This window comes from Mytilus californianus, unplaced genomic scaffold (genome assembly GCF_021869535.1).
Source record: "Mytilus californianus isolate M0D057914Y unplaced genomic scaffold, xbMytCali1.0.p SCAF_4, whole genome shotgun sequence".
NCBI classification, from domain to species: Eukaryota; Metazoa; Mollusca; class Bivalvia; order Mytilida; family Mytilidae; genus Mytilus; species Mytilus californianus.
The window spans coordinates 1,932,978-1,958,240 of NW_026262690.1; the positions used below are offsets into that span (position 1 = coordinate 1,932,978).

Below are 25,263 nucleotides of genomic sequence, written 5' to 3' on the forward strand. Positions count from 1 at the left end.
GATATGTTACAATTTTACATCAGCAACGTCATTACCTTCCCTGTAACTGTATCGTATGGTCTTGTTGTTTTCGAAAGTGTGTAATATTGCTTTCGTAGATTAAAGAAGTGTTTCTGATCTTTTTTAAAGTCATTTTAATTTAACTCTTTTTTTTCATTTGTTATATATTTTTTTTTCAAAAAAATGGATGTATTTTTTACATGAAAAATGAGACAAAACAAATATATAAATAAAAACAATAATAATTTTTCACTAGATGAGGGTATTTTTTATTGTCTATCGGTTAGAAAATTGATCATTTGTTTATTTTACGGATAAATGCACTTTGGCTTTTTGAACTATTGTCTTCGATAACTACCATTACATTCAGGTGACATATATATAACATGAAAAAAGAAACATCTCAGTTTACATTTATGTAAATCAATGTTTGTGAACAGGTACTACTCTTTAAACAACATTTCGTTTGCTTGATCGGTCATCAAGACAAATTGGTACAATGGTACTTGTTAAACTGACAATTACAATTTCATTTTGGATATTTATTGTAAACGGTATGTACAATTTAAATGCTACATAACATTGTTTTTCAAAATGCGATTTATAAACATTTACAATATGAGATTATGCTTAGTCATTTATCAATTGGTATTGTAGAATTGATGCAATCTTGGTTTAGATATTAATTCTAATAATTACCTGTTATTATTACTTTACTTTTATTACTTTACTTGATAGGTATTTGTTTTCTAAAACGTTAAGGTAATGTATCAGGTATACATTTGAATTCAGCAGTATCAGAAGTATAAGTTTGGAAAGAACATATACGTGTTTTCTCTACTTCTCCTTTGATTTTGTACCCGAGGCAAACAAATTGGAGGGCATCTATACTTTGTTTATTTCTGTAGTGAATAACTACTTTAGTTACCTAGAATATCGAAAGAAATTTTCAAATGTCATGATGAAGAAATTTTGTTATTTTACAAATGTTTATTTTCTTTTTTATCGTCAATAGAGTCGTTATGTCTGGAATGTCAGTGTTAAGTCACTAATTTTATCATTTAAGGGTCTTATCCTTTTGAATACTACCAGTGCTCTGAGTTCTCTGATTTGTGTTGTCCTGATGGCCACAAATGTACTGGTAATACAGCTTGTGTAAAGAACTTGACATACCCGACCTCATCATCAGGAGGGTAAGTCAACTCTAATTATTCCGTATTTGTTTTTTTAATTCATAATTTATCACTGTTAAACATCAGACGAAAATGTAAACACGAAATCTTTTTTTTGAATAAAATCGTTCAATGTGCAAATGAACAATAATCATCATCACCATCAACAGCAGTATTAACAACACAAACACTAGCATCATTATCATCAACATCATCATCAATTTAATCACTTTTATAAATACTTTTAATATAAATCAGTGGTCATTTCTTAACTATATCACAATTATTTAATATAACAGTCTGATTCAAATCCATGTTTTATTTTTTCTTATTTATATAATAGTTATTACTAGGGCCATTGCTGGTGGGATTTTAGGCGGCATAGTTTTAATAGCAGTCTTATGCAGCTGTATCTCAGCGGCTGTTAGATGTAAGTTTTGTTTGCATTTTTCAAAAGTTTTAAAAGCTTGGTAGTTGTTTAAAACAAAATAGCACATGTTATTAGATACTGTTACGTTAGAAATATTTGTGCAAAAAGAGTATTTGGCTTTTATAAGCACTGTTTCTATGTATTTTGACAACAAGTAATATTGATAAACCCAACCTGATATATATATATATATACATCTCATAGAAGAGCAAATAATAAATAGTCGCCGGCAGCCAAGTAATCATAAAAACAAACTTTCGAGAGCTAAAATGTAAATAACTGAGTCAACCTTTCATGTCGAAATGTGTGGTGATAAAAGATTTAGAGTGTGCAAAAGCAGAGATAATTTATTAACAAGAGACCGGAACTTAAAAGATATTTTAAATTGGAAAATTGTTAGGACTTCCAGTAATGGCTTCTTTGCATAAAGATTCACCGTTTCAATTTCTTATGATTTACTATTTTGCTCGTTTGCAAATCGCACAGTCATGTATAAATACATATCAAGATGAGAATAAATGTCATTTTCAATCATAATATCCAGTAATATATATTTCAGCAAAGTCATAGTTCCACAGAGAAAAATAGTCGGCGGAAAGATCATAGCCAAGGAACAACTACCAAACTAGATTACGCTACCCATATGGCAGCAAAATACCGCTACTGAATAAAAAAACACTTCCGGGTATTATCAACTTGTATAACCTATGTATATAATCACATATTAAATATAAAAGTACTTGTCTCGTACTTTATTTGAATCTGCTCTTTTATAAACTTGTTATTTTTTTTTTGATGCAAAACATTCTTCAAAGAGGTACATTAAAGGGAATGCTACTTAATAACATTAGGTTTTCGGGGGAAGGGGTTGTTTTTGGGGTTTTTTTTGTGGGTAGGCGCTTAGTTGTATTACGGTTTTATCATTTTATTTGTTTTATTTTCCTATACTTTAGGTCGTTACTATTGTAATATTTGTTTTTTCCTTATGTCATCTTAAATGATTTAGCTATTTGTTTTAAGAAATGATCTTTGATATTTATATAAAAACGAAACGGAAGATACCCAGGGACAATCAAAATTCCTTAGTCAAGGAGAAACCGATTGCATCATGGCAAAAAAAGGAAAAACGACGAAAAATAACACTTAAATAAAACTTTTACATTTTATCGGTGGATATGCTTTCAGTTTATTTTGAATGTATACAAAAGTCCTTAGATTTAGAACTAATGACAGCACCTGTACTATAAATTTAGCATCTCTATATATTCTCACCTTAGAGTAGGTAGCACCGATAATTAACTTCCAAACTTCCAAACGATCACGAAACATATATAAGTGCAAAATGTTTTATCTGATCAATACCTCCTCCAAAGTCATGCTGGGATTAAAACAAAACAATTCAAAAGGTGTCTTACTCTAATAGAGAGGCGAAAGATACCGAAGGGACATTCAAACTCATAATTCGAAAATAAACTGAAAACACCAGGACTAAAAAAGAAAAAGATAAACAACAGTACACAATACACAACATAGAAAACTAACGACTGAGCAATACGAACCCCACCAAAAAATTAGGGTGATCTCAGGTTCTGCTAAACTGTTATAAGCAGTTTATTATGAAATTTATCAATATTTCAAAATTAAAGAAAATAAAGAAAGAAAGACTAATGACTAAATCTTTCGACTAAGAATTTGCTTTCAAAAGATGTCAGATGTGTTCTACATTGATTACCACGAATGTCTCTTGGTATATTGAAAAATATAATCCTGACGGATTAAGAAACGGCGGTCAAGTATTCCGATCTGATTGTTAAAGTTCTAGGATCGGATCGTGATGCCATTGTACATGACACAGTTTAACTTCAATATCTGAGAACAAATCTGTTGTATTATCAAAAAGGATTAATTAATCAGAAACAACAAAGATGTCTGTCAAAATGATTGTTATGCCCTTGCTCCAAACGAGGGGTTTACTGGTATACATCCGTCCGTGTTTTCCTCTGTCGATACAATAACATTTTTTGGGGGAACTACAATTCATAGCTTACTGAAATTTGGCGTCATGCTGTATGTAATTATGATATACCATGATGGTCATGTATGAAGTGTTGGTCAGGTACTATAGATCAGAGCTTTCTGAAATTTATAATCAACCGCCATGTGTGCATGCTATACCGTGTGATGAGTTTTTACATCCATCACTTATCAACCAAATTACCAAGAGTACCAAATACTTATAGCGGTGTATCATTAGTGAACAATAGCTCATATTACAACTTGTCATTCCTCAATAACATATATCTTTACTCTCAAATCCTTCATTTTGACAAGGTATAAAACTGTCAAAATTTCCTCGGCAAAAAAAGTTTGGAATCGTTAGTATCTCATGTCCAGTACGGGAACCAAAAGGTATGATTTCTGTTTGATTTTTTTATTATTTGTATGAAATTGTAGAATATGAGATGCACAATTTTCTACAACAGTTCTATCTTAATGAAGAAATAAATAAAAATGCAAGGTAAAATGACGACCACCGTGACTCTTACCTGAAAGACCTTATAGATACATATTCAGTGTCTACTTCATAAATAATACAAGATGGTTTTGAGTAATAGATTATTGGTGCTGAAGTGTAAAAAGACAACCACCGTGACCCTAACCTGAAAGACCTAATAGATAAATATTCAGTCTCTACTTCATAAATAATACAAGATGGTTTTGAGTAATAGATTCTTGGTGCTGAAGTGTAAAAAGACGACCACCGTGACCCTAACCTCAAAGACCTAATAGATAAATATTCAGTGTCTACTTCATAAATAATACAAGATGGTGTTGAGTAATAGATTTTTGGTGCTGAAGTGTAAAAAGACGACCATCGTGATCCCAACCTCAAAAACCTAATAGATAGATATCCAGTGTCTATTTCATAAATAATACAAGATGGTTTTGAGTAATAGATTCTTCGTGCTGAGGTGTAAAATGACGACCACCGTGACCCTTACCTCAAAAACCTACTAGATAGATATCCAGTGTCTACTTCATAAATAATACAAGATGGTTTTGAGTAATAGATTCTTCGTGCTGAGGTGTAACATGACGACCACCGTGACCCTTACCTCAAAAACCTAATAGATAGATATCCAGTGTCTACTTCATAAAGTTGTGTATCTTTTTATTTTACTTTAGTTTTCCCGTTATTTGTCTTCGTGCTATTCTGCTTCTTTTGATCGCATGTATGACTTTTGACGTAACTCGGTATTTATGCATCCCGCCATCATGTTTTTGACTTTTTGGTGCATTCCTGCTACAGGTGGGTCCTGAGGTGCGATTCGGACACAAAGGGTTTTCACAGTGGTGTTTCTATTTTCTTTACTCTAGTATTTATATTTACTTAATTTTTACTTTATCGAGAAAGTGTATACTTTACACGGTATGTACTATCAACGACCAAAAAATATTGTTGACGTCGTTCATTGTCAAATGTATCATCTTCTAAACCTTTGTTGTCGGCGTCTTTGATATATGACTAATGTGTATGTTTGTGTGAATTATTATGTCAGTTGTGTTGAATGTTTCTAATGTATGTTACACAGTTTTGGCTACTGGGTCCCAATTATTGTCACATTACCCTATTTATGTCTATTTGGGTTACTCACCCAATTCTGTGAATATAATGGAATTGTAAACAACTGTCATTCAAGTGGGAGGTTCAGCTAGCTATCAAACCCACCATTTTTTTCTGCAAAATGCCTGTACCAAAAGTATTTTGCACTTGTTCCGATGATTGATAGCGTTTGATTTTGTCAGTTTAAATCCCGCTTTCGGGCATTTTGTTGTTACTTTCTTATACGTGTGGGACCGATGGGTCATTTTGTGCTGAGTTGTTGTCTGTTTATTTCGTTTGTAGTTTGAATTCTGAATTTTTGGTACATTTCAAATATGTCTTATTTGTCAGTATAGTCAAGTTACACGTGGTTTTTGTTATATGTTGTTTGTTTCTATGTGTGTTTACTGTTTGTTCTAACATGATCTTGCCTTGTATTACAGTTATTTAATTTAATTTTTGTTTTCTATATGTATGGAAAAGTTAAGATAAAAAATCAGCTACTTCATTTATATGATTTTAAGTTTAAAACAACTATATGCACAGGATTTTTTGTTTATACTCAGTTTTGATTTAGAAGAAAAACCAACATAGTTAGAAAATACAAATAATAACACAACTACAAACACAATTCCATTTTAATATTCTAGTCATGGTTAATAAATACATATAATAACATCATTACAAACTCAATCCAAATTTATATTCTTGTACATGTCTATAAATTAATCAGTCTATTTTTATTTTTAGAAATTTACCTGTGATAATATAAACGTCACAAAAAATACGTCACTTTTACGTGATGTTGATCCATTCATATGACGCGCAGTTTATATTTCGTTTGTGGTGTCCTGGTGTGCTGCCGTAAATTCATGTGAGGTGTCCGTTGTTATTCTGCGGTTTACATGTTGTTATGTACTATTATATTATATATTTATGAATTTCTCTGTGCTGAGTGTTCATGTGTTTGTTTGTACTGTCACGTAGTGTTGTCATTTTAGCTGTATTGTTTTACATTTCCATATAAGCGGGAGGTTTGGCTAGCTCTAAAACCAGGTTCAACTCACCATTTTTTTGTAAAATGTCCTGTACCAAGTCAGGAATATGGCAGTTGTTATCAGATAGTCCGTTTCTATGTATGTTGGCGTTTGATTTTGTTGCAGTTCAGTGTTTCTGTTGTTCCGTTGTTTTCCTCTTATAGTTGATGTGTTTCCCTCGGTTTTAGTTTGTTACCCGGATTTGTTTTTGCTTAATCGAATTATCTGTTATTGTATTGTTTTGTACAATAGAGATTACCAGACATATGTAGCCAGTGTCTGTTATACCAGGTTCAACCCACCATTTATTCTTAAAATGTCCTGTACCAAGTCAGGAACATGGCAGTTGTTATCAAAAAGTCCGTTTCTATGTATGTTGGCGTTTGTTTTTGTTGCAGTTCAGTGTTTCTGTTGTTCCGTTGTTTTCCTCTTATAGTTGATGTGTTTCCCTCGGTTTTAGTTTGTTACCCGGATTTGTTTTTGCTTAATCGATTTTGACTATTGAACAGCGGTTTACTACTGTTGCTTTTATTTATTGAACCACTTATAAATATAATAAGATGAGGTATGGTTGCCAATAAGCCAACTGTTCTCCAAAGTGATTAGGACGTCAACATCGACTACAGATGAATCAACGGCTTCTACGATTAGAAAAATTCATAACTATATCAGTTCATCAAAGTGTATATTAAGTTTAAGAGTTTTAATATCTTGACCTCGGGCATTACTGAAGAGACATTAATTGTTAAAATGCGCATATGGTGCAGTAAAATGGACACCGTTTATCATAATGCGTTATTAAAGGTTTCAGGATATCAAAAAGAGGAAACCAAAAAAACTGATTTTAGCCTATCAAAAAAATCTGTATTGCGTATGACACTTTGAGGGTCACGAAACGTGTTGTACCGGAGTGAATTAACAACTGGCTATTCCAATGTTTTTCGGTGTTATAATCATTTTAACGTGTTTAATTCGTTTTAGATTTTCAGATATTTTTGGTCTCGGATGTCACTAAAGAGACGTCAACTATAGAAATTTGCATCAAGTGCAGTAACATGGATTTAGTAAACGTTAATGTATATGTCCACGAAACGTATTGGTAACATCCTCATTTGATCTATAATAAAACCATTTAACAAGCAATAGGAAGGGCACCAAAAACGGTAATCTTCAACATACATGTACGTTTGGATGCTTACTGTTAAAAGAATTTTTGCTACCTTCAAACAACTATCCAAAATACCGAGCTGGGATTATACAACTATACCTTTCATGAACTAGTTTTTTTTAGTTTTGCCTAGTACAAAATGTTTAACGTGTGAGCATTCACCATTCACATCCTTAAATGTTTTTATCTTCCCCATTGCTACAGGAAACTCGTTTCATATGATTTAAACGTGTTACTTTACAATATATATTAAAGTATGTATTTAATGTTATAGTAATGTGTTAAGTCCAAAAAATTGTACATTTTGCTAATTGATCTTTTGTGTTAATTTTGTCATCAATGTGTTTGCATTGCGTGGTCGAACTATGGAGTGTTAAAGAACTCTATTATATGTAAATTGTGACAACGGGACATTTTCTTCGTCCTTTTTATCATTTGTTTTATTTGGTTATACAGGTATGATATTAGGAATTAGAAATACAACCAAGGATCGCTTTTTGATTTTTTTTTTCAGTACAATTAGAATATAAATGATCACAGAACTATTTAACAGATTGGTCAATAAAAACACCTCTAGCCCTATATAATAAGTGTACATAATTATATTGTCTAATGCTTAACAAATAGTTAAAAGTTCGTGTTCAAGGACAACTACACCTTCAATTTTCAAAATGATTATTCTATTGTTTGAAATTAATACCATTAAAAATGTTTTCTCAATGACACGAAAACAGGAAGAAAATAGAGTTTTGTTCTGGATTAAAGACATAACTTCTTTAAGGGGCATTTTCTTTTGCCAAGTTGGTCAACAAGACAAAGTGGTAGGATGGGACCAGTAATACTGACTATAGTTATTTCTTTTTGGATAAGTACTGTAAAAGGTAAGTTATCTCAGGTATGATAATCTAAAATATTAATCTTAGCTTCATACAATATCTCCACAATGAGATAACTCACTTTCAATTGTCAGTTGGTTCTATGGAACAACAGCTAATATAAGCAAAATGTTAGAATTTTTTTTATTTTTTTAAGAAACATAAATTGGAATGGTCAGAACTTGCTTTCTAATTGACAATGTAATTACTAACTACATGACTTGCCAGTTTTCACAACTCCCTTCACACGATATAATGCAATGAAAAAAGAATTATCATTAGCCAAATTCCTAAGAACAATATATAATTGATTAAAATCAATTCACAGCATCAGTCAGATGGAGTTATACATGTGACACAGTGTTTCCTATGCATTTTACGCTTATTTTTGCCTGTAGTTTAAGATATGTTTGCTTGTCCTTAGGTTTTCAATGTTTTCTGATCAAAAGCCTTGTTTCATATTTATACGTGTGTTCCTTTAAGTACCTTGATCTGTTTGTTCTCATTTGTTACTTGTCCTTTAGATCCCAATTTATCTTTTTTCTTTAAGTCTTCAACTTGAATATATTGGATCTTCAATCAAAGTATATTATATCATTTAAGATCTCATTTCGTATCAGTATGTTATTGCTGGTTTCCCAATCACTAAGAGCTGTTACTTCTATGGTGAATTTTCCATTTTGACGTAGAAATAAATTTATAATCAATATAACATTACTACAGGCACTTTGTCTCTAAACAAAAATCATATATACCTTAATATAACACAAGGTACTCAACCCGCCTTTTTTGAAAAAATGATAGTCGGTCGCGAACTTTCGTTATATTTCGATTCCGCGTTGTCTATCTCACCGAAACTTGTTATATCGTAATTTAACATTGAATTTTCTACAAAATGGTGTATTACACGCTTATTTCTGTTGTCGGAATCATCGTAGCAGGCCTTCCAAATAGGTCAACCGATAACTATTTTGTCTTCTCACAGTAAAATGAAAATGAAAAAAAAAAATGGAATTGCAAAAATCAATGTATGTTGAAATCCTAACATAAAAGATATTTCTCAAAATTTGTAATATTTTAACAAAAAGTAGTTTTCTGCCGAGTTTAATTATATATATATTTTCATACACCTTCAATCACTTCGAAATAACTTTATTACACCTACATATCAATTTTTTGTTGTAATTCTAGCATAAGGAGACATTTCTCAATGGAGTTTTTTAAACAAAAACTTACTGTTTCCCACATTTATTCCCTTCTTCAAAAAAATGTTTTAGATACCTATGAACAATTTTGAATTGCATTATACACCCAAATGTCAGTTTTTGTGTAAATCCTACCACTAACAGATATTTCTAAAAAGATTCAATTTTGAACAGAAAGTAAGTTTTTGTAACATTTTTTAAAATTTTTGACACTTTAACTCAATTTGGAATAGTTTATTATATCTATATATCAAATTTCTTTGAAAGCGTAGCACAAAAAGATGTTTAACATTTGTGAATTTTGTTAACAAAAATTAAATTTTTAAAAAGATGTTTAACATTTGTGAATTTTGTTAACAAAAATTAAATTTTCACGACAAAGTTTACTTCCAAAAAATTACAAAAATAATGCTTTGCATTTAGGGATCTATTCTAAATGATATAACATAACTTATTTGTTAATTGTCCTTGAAATTCTAGCACAAAAGATTTTTTTGTAATTGTATACTTTTTAAATATTTTACCCCAATGTTTTGTCCAAAATTCCCCAAAAACGAAAGGAACATTCTTTTTATATCCATCACTATGCATAAAAATTTGGAAAATATTAACTTATCGTTCAAAATAGAGGTGCTGATGGCCAGATAGGGTGTTTAATAAAGAGCATCTACCGACTGGTTGGGGGTACTTTATTAGAGACAGAATATCATTAACTTCGCCAAACTTTTAAGAAATTAAAAAAGAGTACCGAAATTGAAAATTTCTCATTTACTTATTGCCAGTCAAGAGATGATGCTGAAATGTTGATCTTTTTTGCAGAAAGCAAATAATGGCATGTCAGTAACTGCTAGTAGTCCTTTGTTAATTTATGTTTATCATCGTCATCTTGCTTCTATTACCTATTCTAACATCGGACTCAGATTTCTTTTAAACTGAGTTTTACTGACCGTTTTGCTGTATGTTTGTTTTTTCCACATTGGCTAGAGGTATAGGGGGAGGGTTGAGACCACACAAAACATGTTTAAATCCGCAGCATGATTCCGTCTGTCCGAATTCAGGAACCTCTAGCCTTGGTAGTCTTGTGTGTTTTTTTAATTTTGGTTCAATGGATGTTTCTGAGTAAAGAGTGGCGTCCATTTCTTTGAACTAGTATCAACTATTGTTTAGGGGTGAGCTGCGTTGAAGATCCATTGGTGGCCTTGGGTTGTTTGTTCCTGTTGTCTCAGTATTTATACATCCCGCCATTGTGTTATTATGCTCTTTTTTGTATTCTTGTCTGTCATTTTTGCTTATGTGCTTTGTCTATATGCCATTTCGTTTTTCTTTGTTGACATGTTTGTTTCTTTTTTAAGTCATTAAGATTATAACAGTTTTGACTGCCGTACCCAAATTTTTGACATTTTTACCAATTATGTCTGTATGTTTTGTTTTCACATTGTTGTCAATATCATGGAATTTTATGCGACAGTCACATAAATGAGAGGATAAGCATACTATAAAACCCGGTTTAATACACCATTTTCTACATAAGGGAATGCCTTTATCAAGTCAGGAATATTACAGTTGTTTTCCATTTGTTTGATATGTTTGAGCTTTTGATTTTGCCATTTTATAAGGGACTTCCCGTTTCGAATTTTCCATGAGGTTCAGTATTTTTGTTATTTTTATCTTTTTCTACACATTGCCCGTTTTCATTCTCTATCCCATGAAATAAGAGTAATAAAAAGACGCATTTAATTACGAGACAAAAGCAAATAATTTTAAAAGTATTCCGCGGTATGTATAACGGTTACTTTCGGTCCTTGAATCCGAACTCGTACCTTAAACTTGGTCTAAAGCGATTTTCAACCATGTATAAAAAACAAAGGTCCAAAAAGGGTAGAAAGGATTGTCACATGGTCTTTAGCAAAAGAAAAGTATTTAAAAAACACTCTTATCCCATAATCGCCCAGTGTCGAAAGAGTCGCTTACAAATTAAACAGAGATCAGCAGAGATCCGCCATCAACATTAAAGTTTGTATGATAAAAGTCAGTTATTTATGAAATCGAAGTTTAGTGTTAAAATATGGGAGGCAAACCACAAAGATTGAATAAAGAATATGAATTAATTTGCTTTACGTTTTTTTTTTTTGTATCAGTTAGGCACCAAAGAACATTGAAAGGTAGTTTTTTTTATTATTATAAGTTTATCAGACGTAAACCCATTTCTCTTGACGTCAGACTATTGTTCTTAATGTGGATGATTTTTTAAGAACCCGCTGACCACTGTGTTAAGTTAAGATAACTTATATCATAACTTTTAATTTTCAACTTACGATCTTTTATCCTCTCAAAAACGTGTTTCGTATGAAGGGTTCGACCTCGCGGGTATTTTCAATGTAAATCATTACAGTCTTCAGTCTATGCATAATACCACTATACCACGAGTGCTGACATAAATGTTTAAATTATACTCTTAAAGCGCTTAATTGTCAATACATGTCAATAAACTGGATTTCTGTCTCATTGACAATTAACTTCTGTAATCAATGAAATATATATTATGTCTTGGTTTGTTCATGTTCTTTTCAAATATTTTTGATTTGCTTTATTTTGGGTGTTATAAAGATTATTATGTTCTACATTTGAACGTTCTTGAGTATGATTTTATAGCATTATCAAAATATAAAATGACAAGAGAAAAAAAAAATAAAACATTTTCTTTAAAATCATAAAAAGAGTTTATTCCGGATGTCAGGTTTGAACATTGGTCGATTTTCAACATGATAAAACAAACATCAATATGCCCATAACACTTTTAACATACAAGGACTTTCAATTTTCTTTTTCATCATAGCAAATGCTTACTTATGGTTTTAGTTTTATTTTATTATCATGCTATCAATCAATTTTTTCTTTGTTTGATTATAAATGGTCCAAATAAACATCACGTCTACATTGAACGGGCTCTAATTTGAATAAAGTGCGACCGTAAAACTACTTCTTTGACAGTAAAAAAAACACAAACAAAATCATCGCCATTACATGAAAATGAAATATATAATACCTCTAAGATTAAAACAATATTTTGGTCGAGAAAAAAATTACGATGAAAAAATTTCATTCCGGATAAAAAGGTCTGAACTCCGTACTGTTAATATCATCGTTATGACTATCGTTACCAACGACTTAACAATCACGGCTATGAGCAGCTTGATTGAAAGTTTATAAAATTAACATTGTTATACACCTGTAGCAAGAGCAATTCTGCTTGGGATTTGGGAATGCGTACCACATATAATACTAGCTAATTGACTGATTGACGATGGATGCAAAATTAAATAACGCTAAAATAATCTAAACTGAATGAAACGGAAACAGTGTAAACAAAATTAATATATAAATGTTCAAATACAACCTTTAGCACATAATTGTCTTTCATTTGGAAAGCAACATGAAATGGAGCAACATGAAACGGTAGGTTTGTGGCAGTTGCGCTAAACTCATAGATTTGGATTAGTACGTTTTTATTTATCTTTATTAATGGATAAGTACGGCTAATTGGTAGCCAGCCCTCAGATTACTTCATAAATTTTGCCAAATACTAGTATATATAAATTTTAAAGGTTCTAAATTTTTGTAATTACAATTTCTAAAATTTTCGAAACAAGATAAATTCTGTGTATTAATATATGTCTTTTTGAATAAATCATAAATACCAAAATCTATTCAATATAAATAATTTGTAATGATTAATAATTAAATGAAATATTTATTAACAAATATGAAATTTGGAGTTAAAAAGGGGAGCTAACACCCCATTTAAGTTATATTAAACTTATTTTAACTTGTCGAATGTCTAAATATAGATGTGAACCGTGTGGAAATAATCATTTCCAACTATTATAGAATAAAAAGACAAAATACTAAATTATCTTTATGAAATTCCGTTGATTTATTGTCAAAACGTAAAACAGTCAGTCGTTTTGCTAGAAATAGGATAAGCTAGAAAATGTATAAGAAGTAGTGGATTCGGAAACGATAATCATCTTGCGACTCACATCGCTCGTTGATTATCGCTTACGAAGTTTTCTGCTTTTTGGTCGGGTTGCTGTCTCTTTGACACATTTCCCATTTCCATTTTCAATTTTATTTCTTATAAATTCTCTAATACAAAACCGGTGGAAAGCATTTATACTTTTCCTTACCTTTCGACTAGATATGATTAAAATAAATAGTAGACCTTCCAGTTCTTGACAAATAAAACTAACAACTGTTTCTATTTATATTGAATTATAATTAAATAACAATGAGAGGTAATTGGTTTTAATTGCAATAAAGAAAAAAAGGAAGTGTCTATATACCTGATCGCCATATTATGTTTTAATCGTTTGAAAGACCTGAAAAATACACTACCATTATAATCAACATTAAGTCATTAATAGTACTTTTTTAAATTTTGAATGGTCTCAATAAGATGGTGATGTATCCTTTATCCGTTTGAAGTCAATAAGAACATAAGTGTAATTTATACTATTGTAGGATCTTGTCCTGGTAGTTACTATCATTGTATTGGGTATAAATGGTGTTGTCCTACAGTAATAATTATATTATTGTAGGGGGTTGCCCTGGTGGTTACTATCATTGTACTGGGTATGATTGGTGTTGTCCTACAGTAGTAATTATATTATTGTAGGAGGTTGCCCTGGTAGTTACTATCATTTTACTGGTTATGATTGGTGTTGTCCTACAGTAATAATTATATTATTGAAGGAGGTTGCCCTGGTTGTTACTATCATTGTACTGGGTATGATTGGTGTTGTCCTACAGTTATAATTATATTATTGTAGGATCTTGCCCTGGTAGTTACTATCATTGTACTGGGTATTCTTGGTGTTGTCCAAGGGGCTACAGTTGTACCGGTACATCACGATGTTATGAGAGCTCATCATCAGGAGGGTAAGTTATCTCTAATAATTTCTACAAACATGTATTGCTTGTTCACAAAAACTAGTTGATTTTTGTTAATGAAAGTCAAAACAACAGTTTTCATCATCATCAGTAGTTAAAATATACTTAGAATACTGTTGTGTTTAGAATTGACTATATATGTGAAAAGGAGTCAAAGTTGAAAACAGAACGCATGACCCGAAAGGGAGTGCACTATGTCTTCAACCAAGGCTATACGTCATTTCGCAGTATCAAAAGTTTAGGTCCACTTTTGTATTTGTGTTAGCAGGATAAAGGGTAAACACTATTTATTTTTTATTACATAATAAAATTGAGAATGGAAATGGGGAATGTGTCAAAGAGACAACAACCCGACCATAGAACAGACAACAGCAGAAGGTCACCAACAGGTCTTCAATGCAGCGAGAAATTCCCGCACCCGGAGGCGTCCTTCAGCTGGCCCCTAAACAAATATATATACTAGTTCAGTGATAATGAACGCCATTCTAAACTCCAAATTGTACACAAGAAACTCAAATTAAAAATAATACAAGACTAACAAAGGCTAGAGGCTCCTGACTTGGGACAGGCGCAAAAATGCGGCGGGGTTAAACATGTTTATGAGATCTCAACCCTCCCCCTATACCTCTAGCCAATGTAGAAAAGTAAACGCATAACAATACGCACATTAAAATTCAGTTCAAGAGAAGTCCGAGTCTGATGTCAGAAGATGTAACCAAAGAAAATAAACAAAATGACAATAATACATAAATAACAACAGACTACTAGCAGTTAACTGACATGCCAGCTCCAGACTTCAATTAAACTGATTGAAAGATTATGTCTTCATCATATGAATATCAGGCACAATCCTTCCCGTTAGGGGTTTAGTATTATACCATCATAACATATACGAGAAGAACATAACCCGTGGCATGCCAACAACTGGTTTTTAAATAAATGTGTTTAGTGCCGATGCAAAGACCCTATAAGTGAATCAATATTAGCGCCAAAATATGCAATCTTTAATGACCTGACAACAGTATCGTAACTATATCCCTTCTTAATAAGTCTATTTAAAGGCTTTGTTAGCTTCAGAGGTGAATACTGACATTTTTGTGCTTTATAAAGAATATTTCCATAAAAAATTGGATGTGAAATACCTGAACGTATAAGAAGTCTGCATGTTGAGCTATATTTACGAATGATGTCCTTATACCGATGATAAAATTTAGTAAATGTTTTGACTAGTTTGTGATATCGAAAACCCTGGTGTAATAATTTTTCAGTAATACATAAATTTCTCTCGTTAAAATCTAAAACATTGTTACATACACGAGCGAATCGTACAAGTTGAGATATATAAACACCAGTAAGATGGTGACAAGAGAACGTCACCATCTAAAAATGGATAATTAACGATAGGAAATGAAAAATCATCTCTTTTATCATATATTTTAGTATTAAGCTTTCCATTAATGATATAGATATCAAGATCGAGGAAAGGGCAGTGGTCATTGTTAGTATTAGCTTTATTTAAAGTAAGTTCAACAGGATAAATTTCTTTAGTATACATACTGAAGTCGTCATTATTGAGAGCCAAAATATCATCCAAATATCTAAAAGTATTATTAAATTTGTGTATCAGATGTTGTTTCGATGGGTCTTTGCTGATTTTTGTCATAAATTGTAACTCATAGTAATACAAAAAAAGGTCCGCAATAAGTGGTGCACAGTTAGTCCCCATTGGAATTCCGATAACCTGACGATATACGGAATCTCCAAAGCGAACAAAAAAGTTATCTAGTAAAAATTCAAGGGCATATATAGTATCAAAGCATGTCCAATTGACATAGTTTTTTTGTTTATTGCTACTAAAAAATGACCTAAAAGAGTTTGAATATATATATTCACATTCTGACTTTTTAAATGCCCATTTAATTAGGTGTGTGAATTTTTTCTTAATGAGAATGTGAGGCAATGTGGTATATAGGGTAGAAAAATCAAAACTTTGAACAGATTCAAAATCACCAATATATGCATGTAATTTATCAAGTACTTCCAACGAGTTCTTGACACTTGACACTCCAAAAGTAATTAATTCCACTATTTTCGAAGGCCTTATTTGAACAATTTATTATCAGGTTTTTGATTGTACCAAGTGTACTGGTAAGAAGAATAGACAATTTAGTAGTGGAACAATGGCTTGAAGACAAAATGAATCTATATTTGTATGGTGTTTTGTGTAGCTTCGGAAGCCAATACATAGTTGGGACTTTCATTGTATTTGGTTCTGCTTGTAAAGCGGTAGCTAAAAGTTTATGTTTGTTACAGATATATGTTTGGTTTTCTTTTTTAATTGTTTAATGATTTTCGTTTTCGGATACTTTATTCGGGTTTCATAACTACACGTATTTACTATGATAGACTTTAGCATGTCTACATTTGATAATAAATGTTCACTGCGTTAATCTACATTAGAATTTTGTTATTTAACTAGGGCCATTGCTGGTGGCATTGTTGGAGGTATAATCCTTGTAACAATCATATGTTGTATCTCAGCTACTATAAAATGTAAGTCTCACTTACTTGATATTTTCAAATATTTATTCAACATTTGAGATTTTAACACAAAAAGCACATCGTGCTAAATATAGAAATAAGAAGATGTGGTATGATTGCCAATGAGACAACTCTCCACAAGAGACCAAATGACATAGAAATTAACAACTATAGGTCACCGTACGGCCTTCAACAATGAGCAAAACTCATACCAAATAGTCAGCTATAAAAGACCCCGAAATGACAAAATTTAATACAATTCATACGAGAATACTAACGGCCTGATTTATGTTCAAAATAATAAACGAAAAAACAAATATGATATACAGCAACAAACGACAACCACTGAATAACAGGCTTTGGACAGGCACATACATAATATGGCGGGGTTAAACTAGTTTAAAGGCGCCAACCTTCCCCAAACCTGGGACAGTGATGTAACAGTACAACATAAGAACAAACTATAAATATCAGTTGAAAAGGGCTTACCTCATCAGATCGATACAAAGCTGAAATACATCTGAGAAAAAATATCCGTATCGTATTTCAATTTCCGCAATCGGTAAACAAGATCTCCTTAAAAATAAGACTGTGCTTTACCGTTCGAAATAAGTTTTTTACAGGTACAACCAAACTTCCAGACCAAACATTAGATTCAATTATTATAAACATAAAGAGATATTGCCAATGAGACAACATTCCAGTAGAGATCAAGTGACGTGGATGTGAGCAACTAAAGGTCAACATACGGCCTTCAACAACGAGCAAAACCTTTAACGTATAGTAAGCTATAAATGCCTTGACTATTCAACAAATTTAATCGAGAAAACCAACCGCCAATATTAAAACAATTCATGAAAACTAAATACTACATACAACCAACGACAACTACTGAATTACAGACTACCGACTTGGCACAAACACATTAACAATGTGATTAGGTTAAACATGTTTACGTGCCCTCAACCCTCCAGTAACCTTTGGACAATAGTGTAAAAGCAAAACATTTGAAGCAACTGTAAAAATCAGTTGGAGTGAGCTTGATCAAATCGACACGAATCACAAAAAAAAAGGACAAAAGTCAAAAAGTAACGATCTAAGAGAACTCGTAGTTAATGAAAACTAGTTCAAAGCCAATTGCAACTTGCAAATAAATCAGGTTTTCCGAGACTAAAATATCAGTGATTACACATCCAACAAATTTTGAGTCTGAGAAAAGCATAACCTTGTGCAATACCAAAATATAAGTATTGACAGGATGTAAGATCGTAGGCGTTGATAACTGTACAGCAATATAAATTTTGTTATCTTTTCATTTATTATAATTTCCGTTTCATCACTTACAATTCCAACCGATCTGAGTTTTTTTAACTAGCTGATCCGTACTTCTAATAAAACAGGCAATAATGTTGTCGGTACTTTACTCCGATCCTGAAAACAATGCTTTCAATTTCTAATACATTCATACTTATTACTTGTATTGAGGAAAATATCGTAAACTGATACGTTTCAACGACTGAGTTCAAAATATTGGTGTCAAATATTATGACAAAACTTATATAAATAGTGGTATAAAGTATTTCTTTATCGTTAAACATCATTTCATAAGTCTTGGAGTAGCTGCTTTCCATTGATGGTTACAGATTGTCTGTGTAAAACTATTATTGATATAATCAAGCAAAAGCTAATTGTTTTGCATGTCAAGACAGTGTATTTTTATACTTTTTACTACTTTAAAGGAACAAATTTAACGAAGACAGTTTAATGTGATATTGTTTTGTAGTTACGTATAACTGACGACATAACCAAAATAACCTTCTGTGTTTCTGTACGCTGTCTGATATACCCTTAGCTCCAATGACGGGTATTTAACAGGGAAAGGTTGAATCTGCGTTTATCACGCCACATAGTCTGTGCTCTGGTTAAGAACGTCAGTGGTTGTATTCATATCTTAATGTTTTTTGTTATAACGGAATTTTGATTTTTATTGTAGGTCTTTGATAGTCTCTTAAGTGCCAGTCTTTGTAAGAATCAGGCAATATAGAAGAATTTCAAAACATGGCGAAAAAATCCCGCCGCTCTAATTTTGTTTATTTTGAGGATATCCTTGTTCTGAGTTATAAATGGGAGGTCTTTCGTTTCTATGTGTCTGGTAATTCGAGAAATTTCTAGATATCTTTTGGTTAGAATTATAGCAAATTACGTGGTTAGCTCCCCTTCATTGTTATTTTCTAGTGCATTTCAACCAAATTATATCTTGAAATACCAGAACAGGAAAAGGAAAGAATGTTATATTCGTGCACTATTATACCTTTTGAACTTAAATTAATGTAAACTTGAGCGGGTTTTTGTTTGTCATGTTTTAACCACTGCATGATTCCTATGCAAATTGTGTAGACACCCTTCATTTTTGAATACCTCATAATGACTTTTAGATTTTTATCTGGTATTTTTTTTTTGTTGTCTCATTTACGTATATCCTATAATTAGTTTTATTCGCAATTAATAAAGTTTTATAATTATCTAGCAAGAATATTGAAAATTAAATAGTACAACTGAAGTTTCCATTAGGCTGTTTATCAGATGTAAATTAATTTCTAACAGTATATTTGATTAAAGTTATTATTGATCCTTGTGTATGGAGTATAAACTGCAAATGCAAACTTTAAATTTTATTTGATAATAATATGAATTGGATTTCTCAATTGATCCATTTAACTCTTGTGAGCTAAAGTTACTCAACCTTTTTGGAAATGAGAATAAAGGAAATCGAGACATTTTGAAAATGTTAAAGTTATAAAAAAAATGTTCATCCTCATATTAACATCGTCTAATATTTCACAACCAAAATACAAGTCTAAAGATCTAAGAAAAACTCACTTTAGATAACTATGGTTACATTTATTCCAGCAAAAACTGGAAAGGTTAGCAGAGTCATATATCCAAAGAGAAGAACCACCAGAGAAGCAACAGTACCAAAGAAACAACAACCGAGCTGTAGTAGTGGGCCTATCACACGGCAAAATGAAATGACACTTCCGGGTTCTTATGAACCTTTCAATCCTCCTTTATCTCATCACATATAAACATGTTAAAGTTTTTGTTTTGCAAATTCTATGTTCTATGCATATTCTAAGATAAATACAAGGACATTTGAAGTTCAATATTTTGATATATTAATTTTGCAGATTAATTCCCATAAATAAAACAAATTGAATGAAAATTGATAAAAATGTGATGTTTGTATAACTATTTTTCATCTTTATTTTCCTTTACTATAAAGTTTGTTCTATATTCACATATGCAATAACTATGTAGACAGTTTATTCAATTTCATTTTTCTTATTGTTGAATAAAATGATCATAGCACAATAATCTTGAATATAATTTACTTTTTAATCGTCCGATACTCTTTTTGTATACTACCGTTATTTACAATAAGACTGGACATAGATGCGAATAGTCATAGTCATATCCGACTGAACAAATTGCTAACTTCTTTACTTTCATAATTTTAACCGATAATTGACTTCCATGTTTTGATAACATATTCAAGATGAAAATCTTTTTTATCAAACAATTCAACTGACAAAGTCATGCTAGGAAAAATGAAACAATTTTTAATTCTTGAGTGTAATTAATAGTATATTGAGAAATATCCTCTTTTTTCATAATAAGAAAAAGATGAAGAAAAGGGTATATTAGAATAATACTGCTCTACCATTTATGATCAATTTGGCATACTCTATAAAAATAAGGAGATGAGGTATGATTACCAATGAGACAACTATCCACCAAAGTTCAAATAATTCTATCTACCAAAACATGAAACATGTATTTAACATTTATTGTACGATCAACCATGTTACATAGAATAGAGAACGGAAACGGGGAATGTGTCAAAGAGACAACAACCCGACCAAACAGCAGAAAAAACAGCCTAAGGTCACCAATGGGTCTTCAACGCAGCGCTGTTCAAATACGACATTTTTGGCTTTTTAAAGGATCCGTTGCGGTTTTCTGGTGTCTTAGTGAATGATGTATCACAATGTAGATAAACAGAAACATGCATATGCAAAATGACAACAATACGTGACAGGAATACAGTACAAAGAAATACATAAATAAATAATATAATAGTAAATCACAACATGTAAACCGCAGAATAACAACGGACACCCCCTATGAATTTACGACAGCACACCAGGACACCACAAACGAAATATAAACTACGTGTCATATGAATGGATCAACGTCACAAAAAGTGACGTATTATTTGTGACGTTTATATTATCACAGGTACATTTCTAAAAATAAAATAGATGTGTTTTATTTATAGACACGTACAAGAATATTAGATTGGGATTGAGTTTGTAATGGTTATATTTTATGTATTTTCTAACCATGACAAGAATATCAGAATGGAATTGTGTTTGTACATTTAATAGTGTAATTATTTGTATTTTCTAACCATGTTGGTTTCTTCTAAATCAAAACTGTGTATAAACAAAACAATTCTGTGCATATAGTTGCTTTAAACTTAAAATCATATAAATGAAATAGCTATTTTTTTATCTTAACTTTTACACACTTATAGAAAATAAAAATAAGATAACTGTAATATAAGGCAATATCCTGTAAGACCAAACAGTAAAAACACATGTAAATAAACAACATAAAACAAAAACACTGTACAAGAACCACGAGTAAATCGACTATACTGACAAATAAGACATATGTGAAATTTACCGAAAATACGGAATTCAAACCACAAACGAAAAAAACAGACAACAACTCAGCACAAAATGACCTACCAAACCCCCACACGCATAAGAAAGTAACAACAAAATGCCCGAAAACGGGAAATATAAATACCGAACCACATCGTCTCCAACAGCGAACATAAGACATAACAAAATATCGAACAGGATTTACAAAAAGAAACATCATAACTAAATACATGAATGAAAAGTAGAACTACGTGGTAAGGTTAATTCAATCTAATGCCTGAAGTTCCAAACAATATGCACATTACCTGTATCTTATAACCCATCGTATACTGGTACTAATACTTGTATTAATGCAGAAACACACACCACTAAAGGAAAATCATAGTGGGACCAGAAAATACATTTATCTAATTAGAGCAAATGTAAAATAAAAGCAACAAAAATGAAAGAGGATGATGATGACGATGATGAAAAAAGCCCGATATAAGAACAATTAATAATATATAAATGAATATGATGTAAATATGATCCCTGTTTTGGACTAGATAAACACGCTGAGGGGAACAATTAACGTGCGAGTTCACAACATGCAGTAATAGTCCATATCCCACTTTACAATAGGGGGTATATATTTCAAATACCATGCAAGTCCAGCTGTGCGTCGATCCGTTCGTAAAACATTATAATTTGTCACACTTTGTTTCAGAACTACTATCAGAATGACTTTAAATTTGTTCAGCAGTTCAATAGTGTTGAGTTGTAACGTGTGTGCGCTTTTCGGATCTGCCAGGAACATACTTCCTGTTTTCCTATACTTTGAAATACGAGTGGGTTTGCTACGTACGGTAAAGCGTGTATATTTATTTAGATTCTGAGCTGTCAAGTCTGTTTTTACTGTTACTCAAAATGATGAGTGCTTAGCAGGGAGCAGGAAATTCAAATATTCAAGTTTTTAGTTTGACACGACCGGGGATTAAAACAACGTCTTCTCTCACTCTAGGCAAGCATGGTTCTATGATAGGAAATAAACAAAGTTGTAAAGACAAACCAAAGATTGCAACCATTGACATAAAAACAAATGCTATTTATGGCATAACAAAGGATGTATAAAAAAAATTTGGTCTCTGGTGGAGAGTTGTCTCGTCGGCAACCATACCACATCTTCTTATTTTTACATTGTTTTTTTTTTTTTTTTTAATGTTTTAAAAGAAACATTTTGTTGATTTCATAGGTTGACTGCTTTTGTGTTCAAATCATGTTCACAAGCTGCAAAATTTACCTTTATTGATCTTAACGTCATAACCAATGCTGTTAAATGAATTATAAAGCAACAAGAAGCATCCGGGACTTTTAATGAACAAGGAATTGTTCTTCATAAAGAAATACAGGTACAATAAAACGTGTTGGTTAAATAAAGTATGATAGCCATACAACTATATTGATCATTTTCAGTACTACACTTTCTTGTCATGGTAAATGAGTAGTTATTGCAACACTATAAGTCTTAGTATCTTTATTTACCCTTTTTGTATTACTTGCACGTGTAATCGAAATAATGTCATACCACTAGTGCCAAAAACCTGATATATTAAAAAAGCTGTTTTAGTATTATTGTTTTGTTTTTAAAATGCATTGATATTCATGTATATTTGTTACAGTGAATTTGCAAAATCAGGGATTTTGTATATAATCACTGAACTGATTAGTGATTTTAAAAAATCACTGTAATAATTAAGATCTTTTTTACAGATTCCCTGAAAAAAATTCATGGAATTTGTACACAAAATTTATTCTTTTGATTAAAAAATTCTTTAAAAAAAAGAGAGTAAGTTAATGTTCATTATAGTGCTTCTGTAATTACTGAAAAGTATAATCCAATTATAAGACAACAGATGATATATGGAAAAGTTTAATGTAGGTATGCAGTTCTTTAATGTGGAGGTGTGAAAAAATCGTAAAAAAACCGATATATGTCACTCAAACTTATCATGCAAAAATAAGTTTGTAGTCTTAATATCATTTCATATGCCTTTTATTCATAATCACTGTACAATAGTTTTAACTAGTAGTGATTATTAAAAAAATATATTTTTAAATCATTGGTCTGTTTATCAGCATATAATATCAATATAAAGTTGATCTTGCTCAAATGGGTCTAGGTTTCGGAAAAATTTGGATAGTCAGGAGGGTGTGTGGGAATGGTGTTTACCGTAGGTCGTCAGACGCCCTCTTCTCACTGTTGTTAGTTATATTATATATATGACATTTTGTGTTTCTTTGTTGAAACAGTTATTTGTTTTTATAGTGATTAAGATTATATTACAATGTTGACTTCTGTACCCCAATTTTTGACGTTTTTATCTATAATGTCTGTTTGTTTTGCTTACACATTGTTGTCAATATAATGGAATTCTATGCGACTGTCATACAAGTGAAAGGTTTAGCTAGCTATAAAACCAGGTTTAATCCACCATTTTCTACATAAGGAAATGCCTGTACCAAGTCAGGAATATGACAGTTGTTTTCCATTCGTTAGATGTGTTTGAGCTTTTGATTTTTCCATTTTATAAAGGGCTTTCCGTTTTGAATTTCCCTTGGAGTTCGGTATTTTAGTTATTTTACTTTTTTCAATTTGAAACTTTTCGTATACCCCCTCGACTATTACCAAGAATGAAATCCTGGATAATCATAGATCTGTTCTATGTTCCTTTGATTATTTACCAAAGATGAAAAACTGGATCTTCCTTCACTGTATACCTAAACTATATACGTGTCCTTACCAACAACGTTATATTGCTGGGTCTTCCAAGTGCTTCACGAAACCTCTTTCTAAATTTTTTCTTCAGTCATCAACGCCAGGCTTCAAAATTATCTATTCTAGATTCTAAATCAGATGTGGATACTCAAAAATTCCAAAGATCTTTTAGAGTACATTCAACCTAAAACTCTTTCATTCGGCAATCGTGTTAAAAAGGTACTGCAATGCCATATGGTTGCAATCATAACATCAAAGGTGTAGGACATTTGTCGAGTCCAGCCTGCAGTGAACAGCAAATCTGAGGACTTACCTTGCTTGTATCGGATACCTAAGCTACACAAAATTCCGTACATACAACGATACATTGCCGGCTCATCTGCATGTTCTACAAAGGAAGTGTCCATTAGATTGACAAAACTTCTGTCCGCAGTGAAAGAGGGTCTTCAGAAATATTGTTAAACTGTGTACTCGCGTAATGGTACTAACTATATGTGGATCCAAAAAACTCTAAAGAACTTCTGGATAATTTTAAATCTCGATCTTTCTCTGAAATTAATTCTATCAAAACTTTTGATTTTTCAACCCTGTATACCACCATTCCCCATGTGAAATTGAAAAATCGTCTAAAAGAAATAATTCACAATGCTTTTCAATATGAAAATGTCAGCATACGCTATAAATTTATTGCTTTGGGATAACATACGGCATATTTTGTTAAAAGTGAACTAAAAGGAAAAACATGCTACAAAGAGGAACAAGTGATCAGTATGCTGGAGTTTCTCATTGACAACAT

General features: G+C 31.6%; 1 protein-coding gene across 9 annotated transcripts in view; it reads left to right on the forward strand.

The window, feature by feature from the left end:
* Nucleotides 1-224: 224 nt before the first annotated feature.
* Nucleotides 225-25,263, forward strand: part of LOC127737260 (uncharacterized) — a 249,379-nt gene continuing 224,340 nt past the window's right edge. For 3 of the 9 annotated variants that reach the window (XM_052247812.1, XM_052247810.1, XM_052247811.1), the window contains exon 1: nucleotides 8,132-8,292. In XM_052247812.1, coding sequence (XP_052103772.1) covers nucleotides 8,238-8,292 — 55 coding nt within the window. In that variant the 5' untranslated portion in view covers nucleotides 8,132-8,237. Of the gene's footprint in view, nucleotides 555-1,066; nucleotides 1,194-8,131; nucleotides 8,293-14,320; nucleotides 14,430-16,920; nucleotides 16,995-19,892; nucleotides 20,352-25,263 lie in introns of those variants that run through there. The other 6 variants (XM_052247817.1, XM_052247816.1, XM_052247808.1 and 3 more) reach the window with 5 other exon arrangements.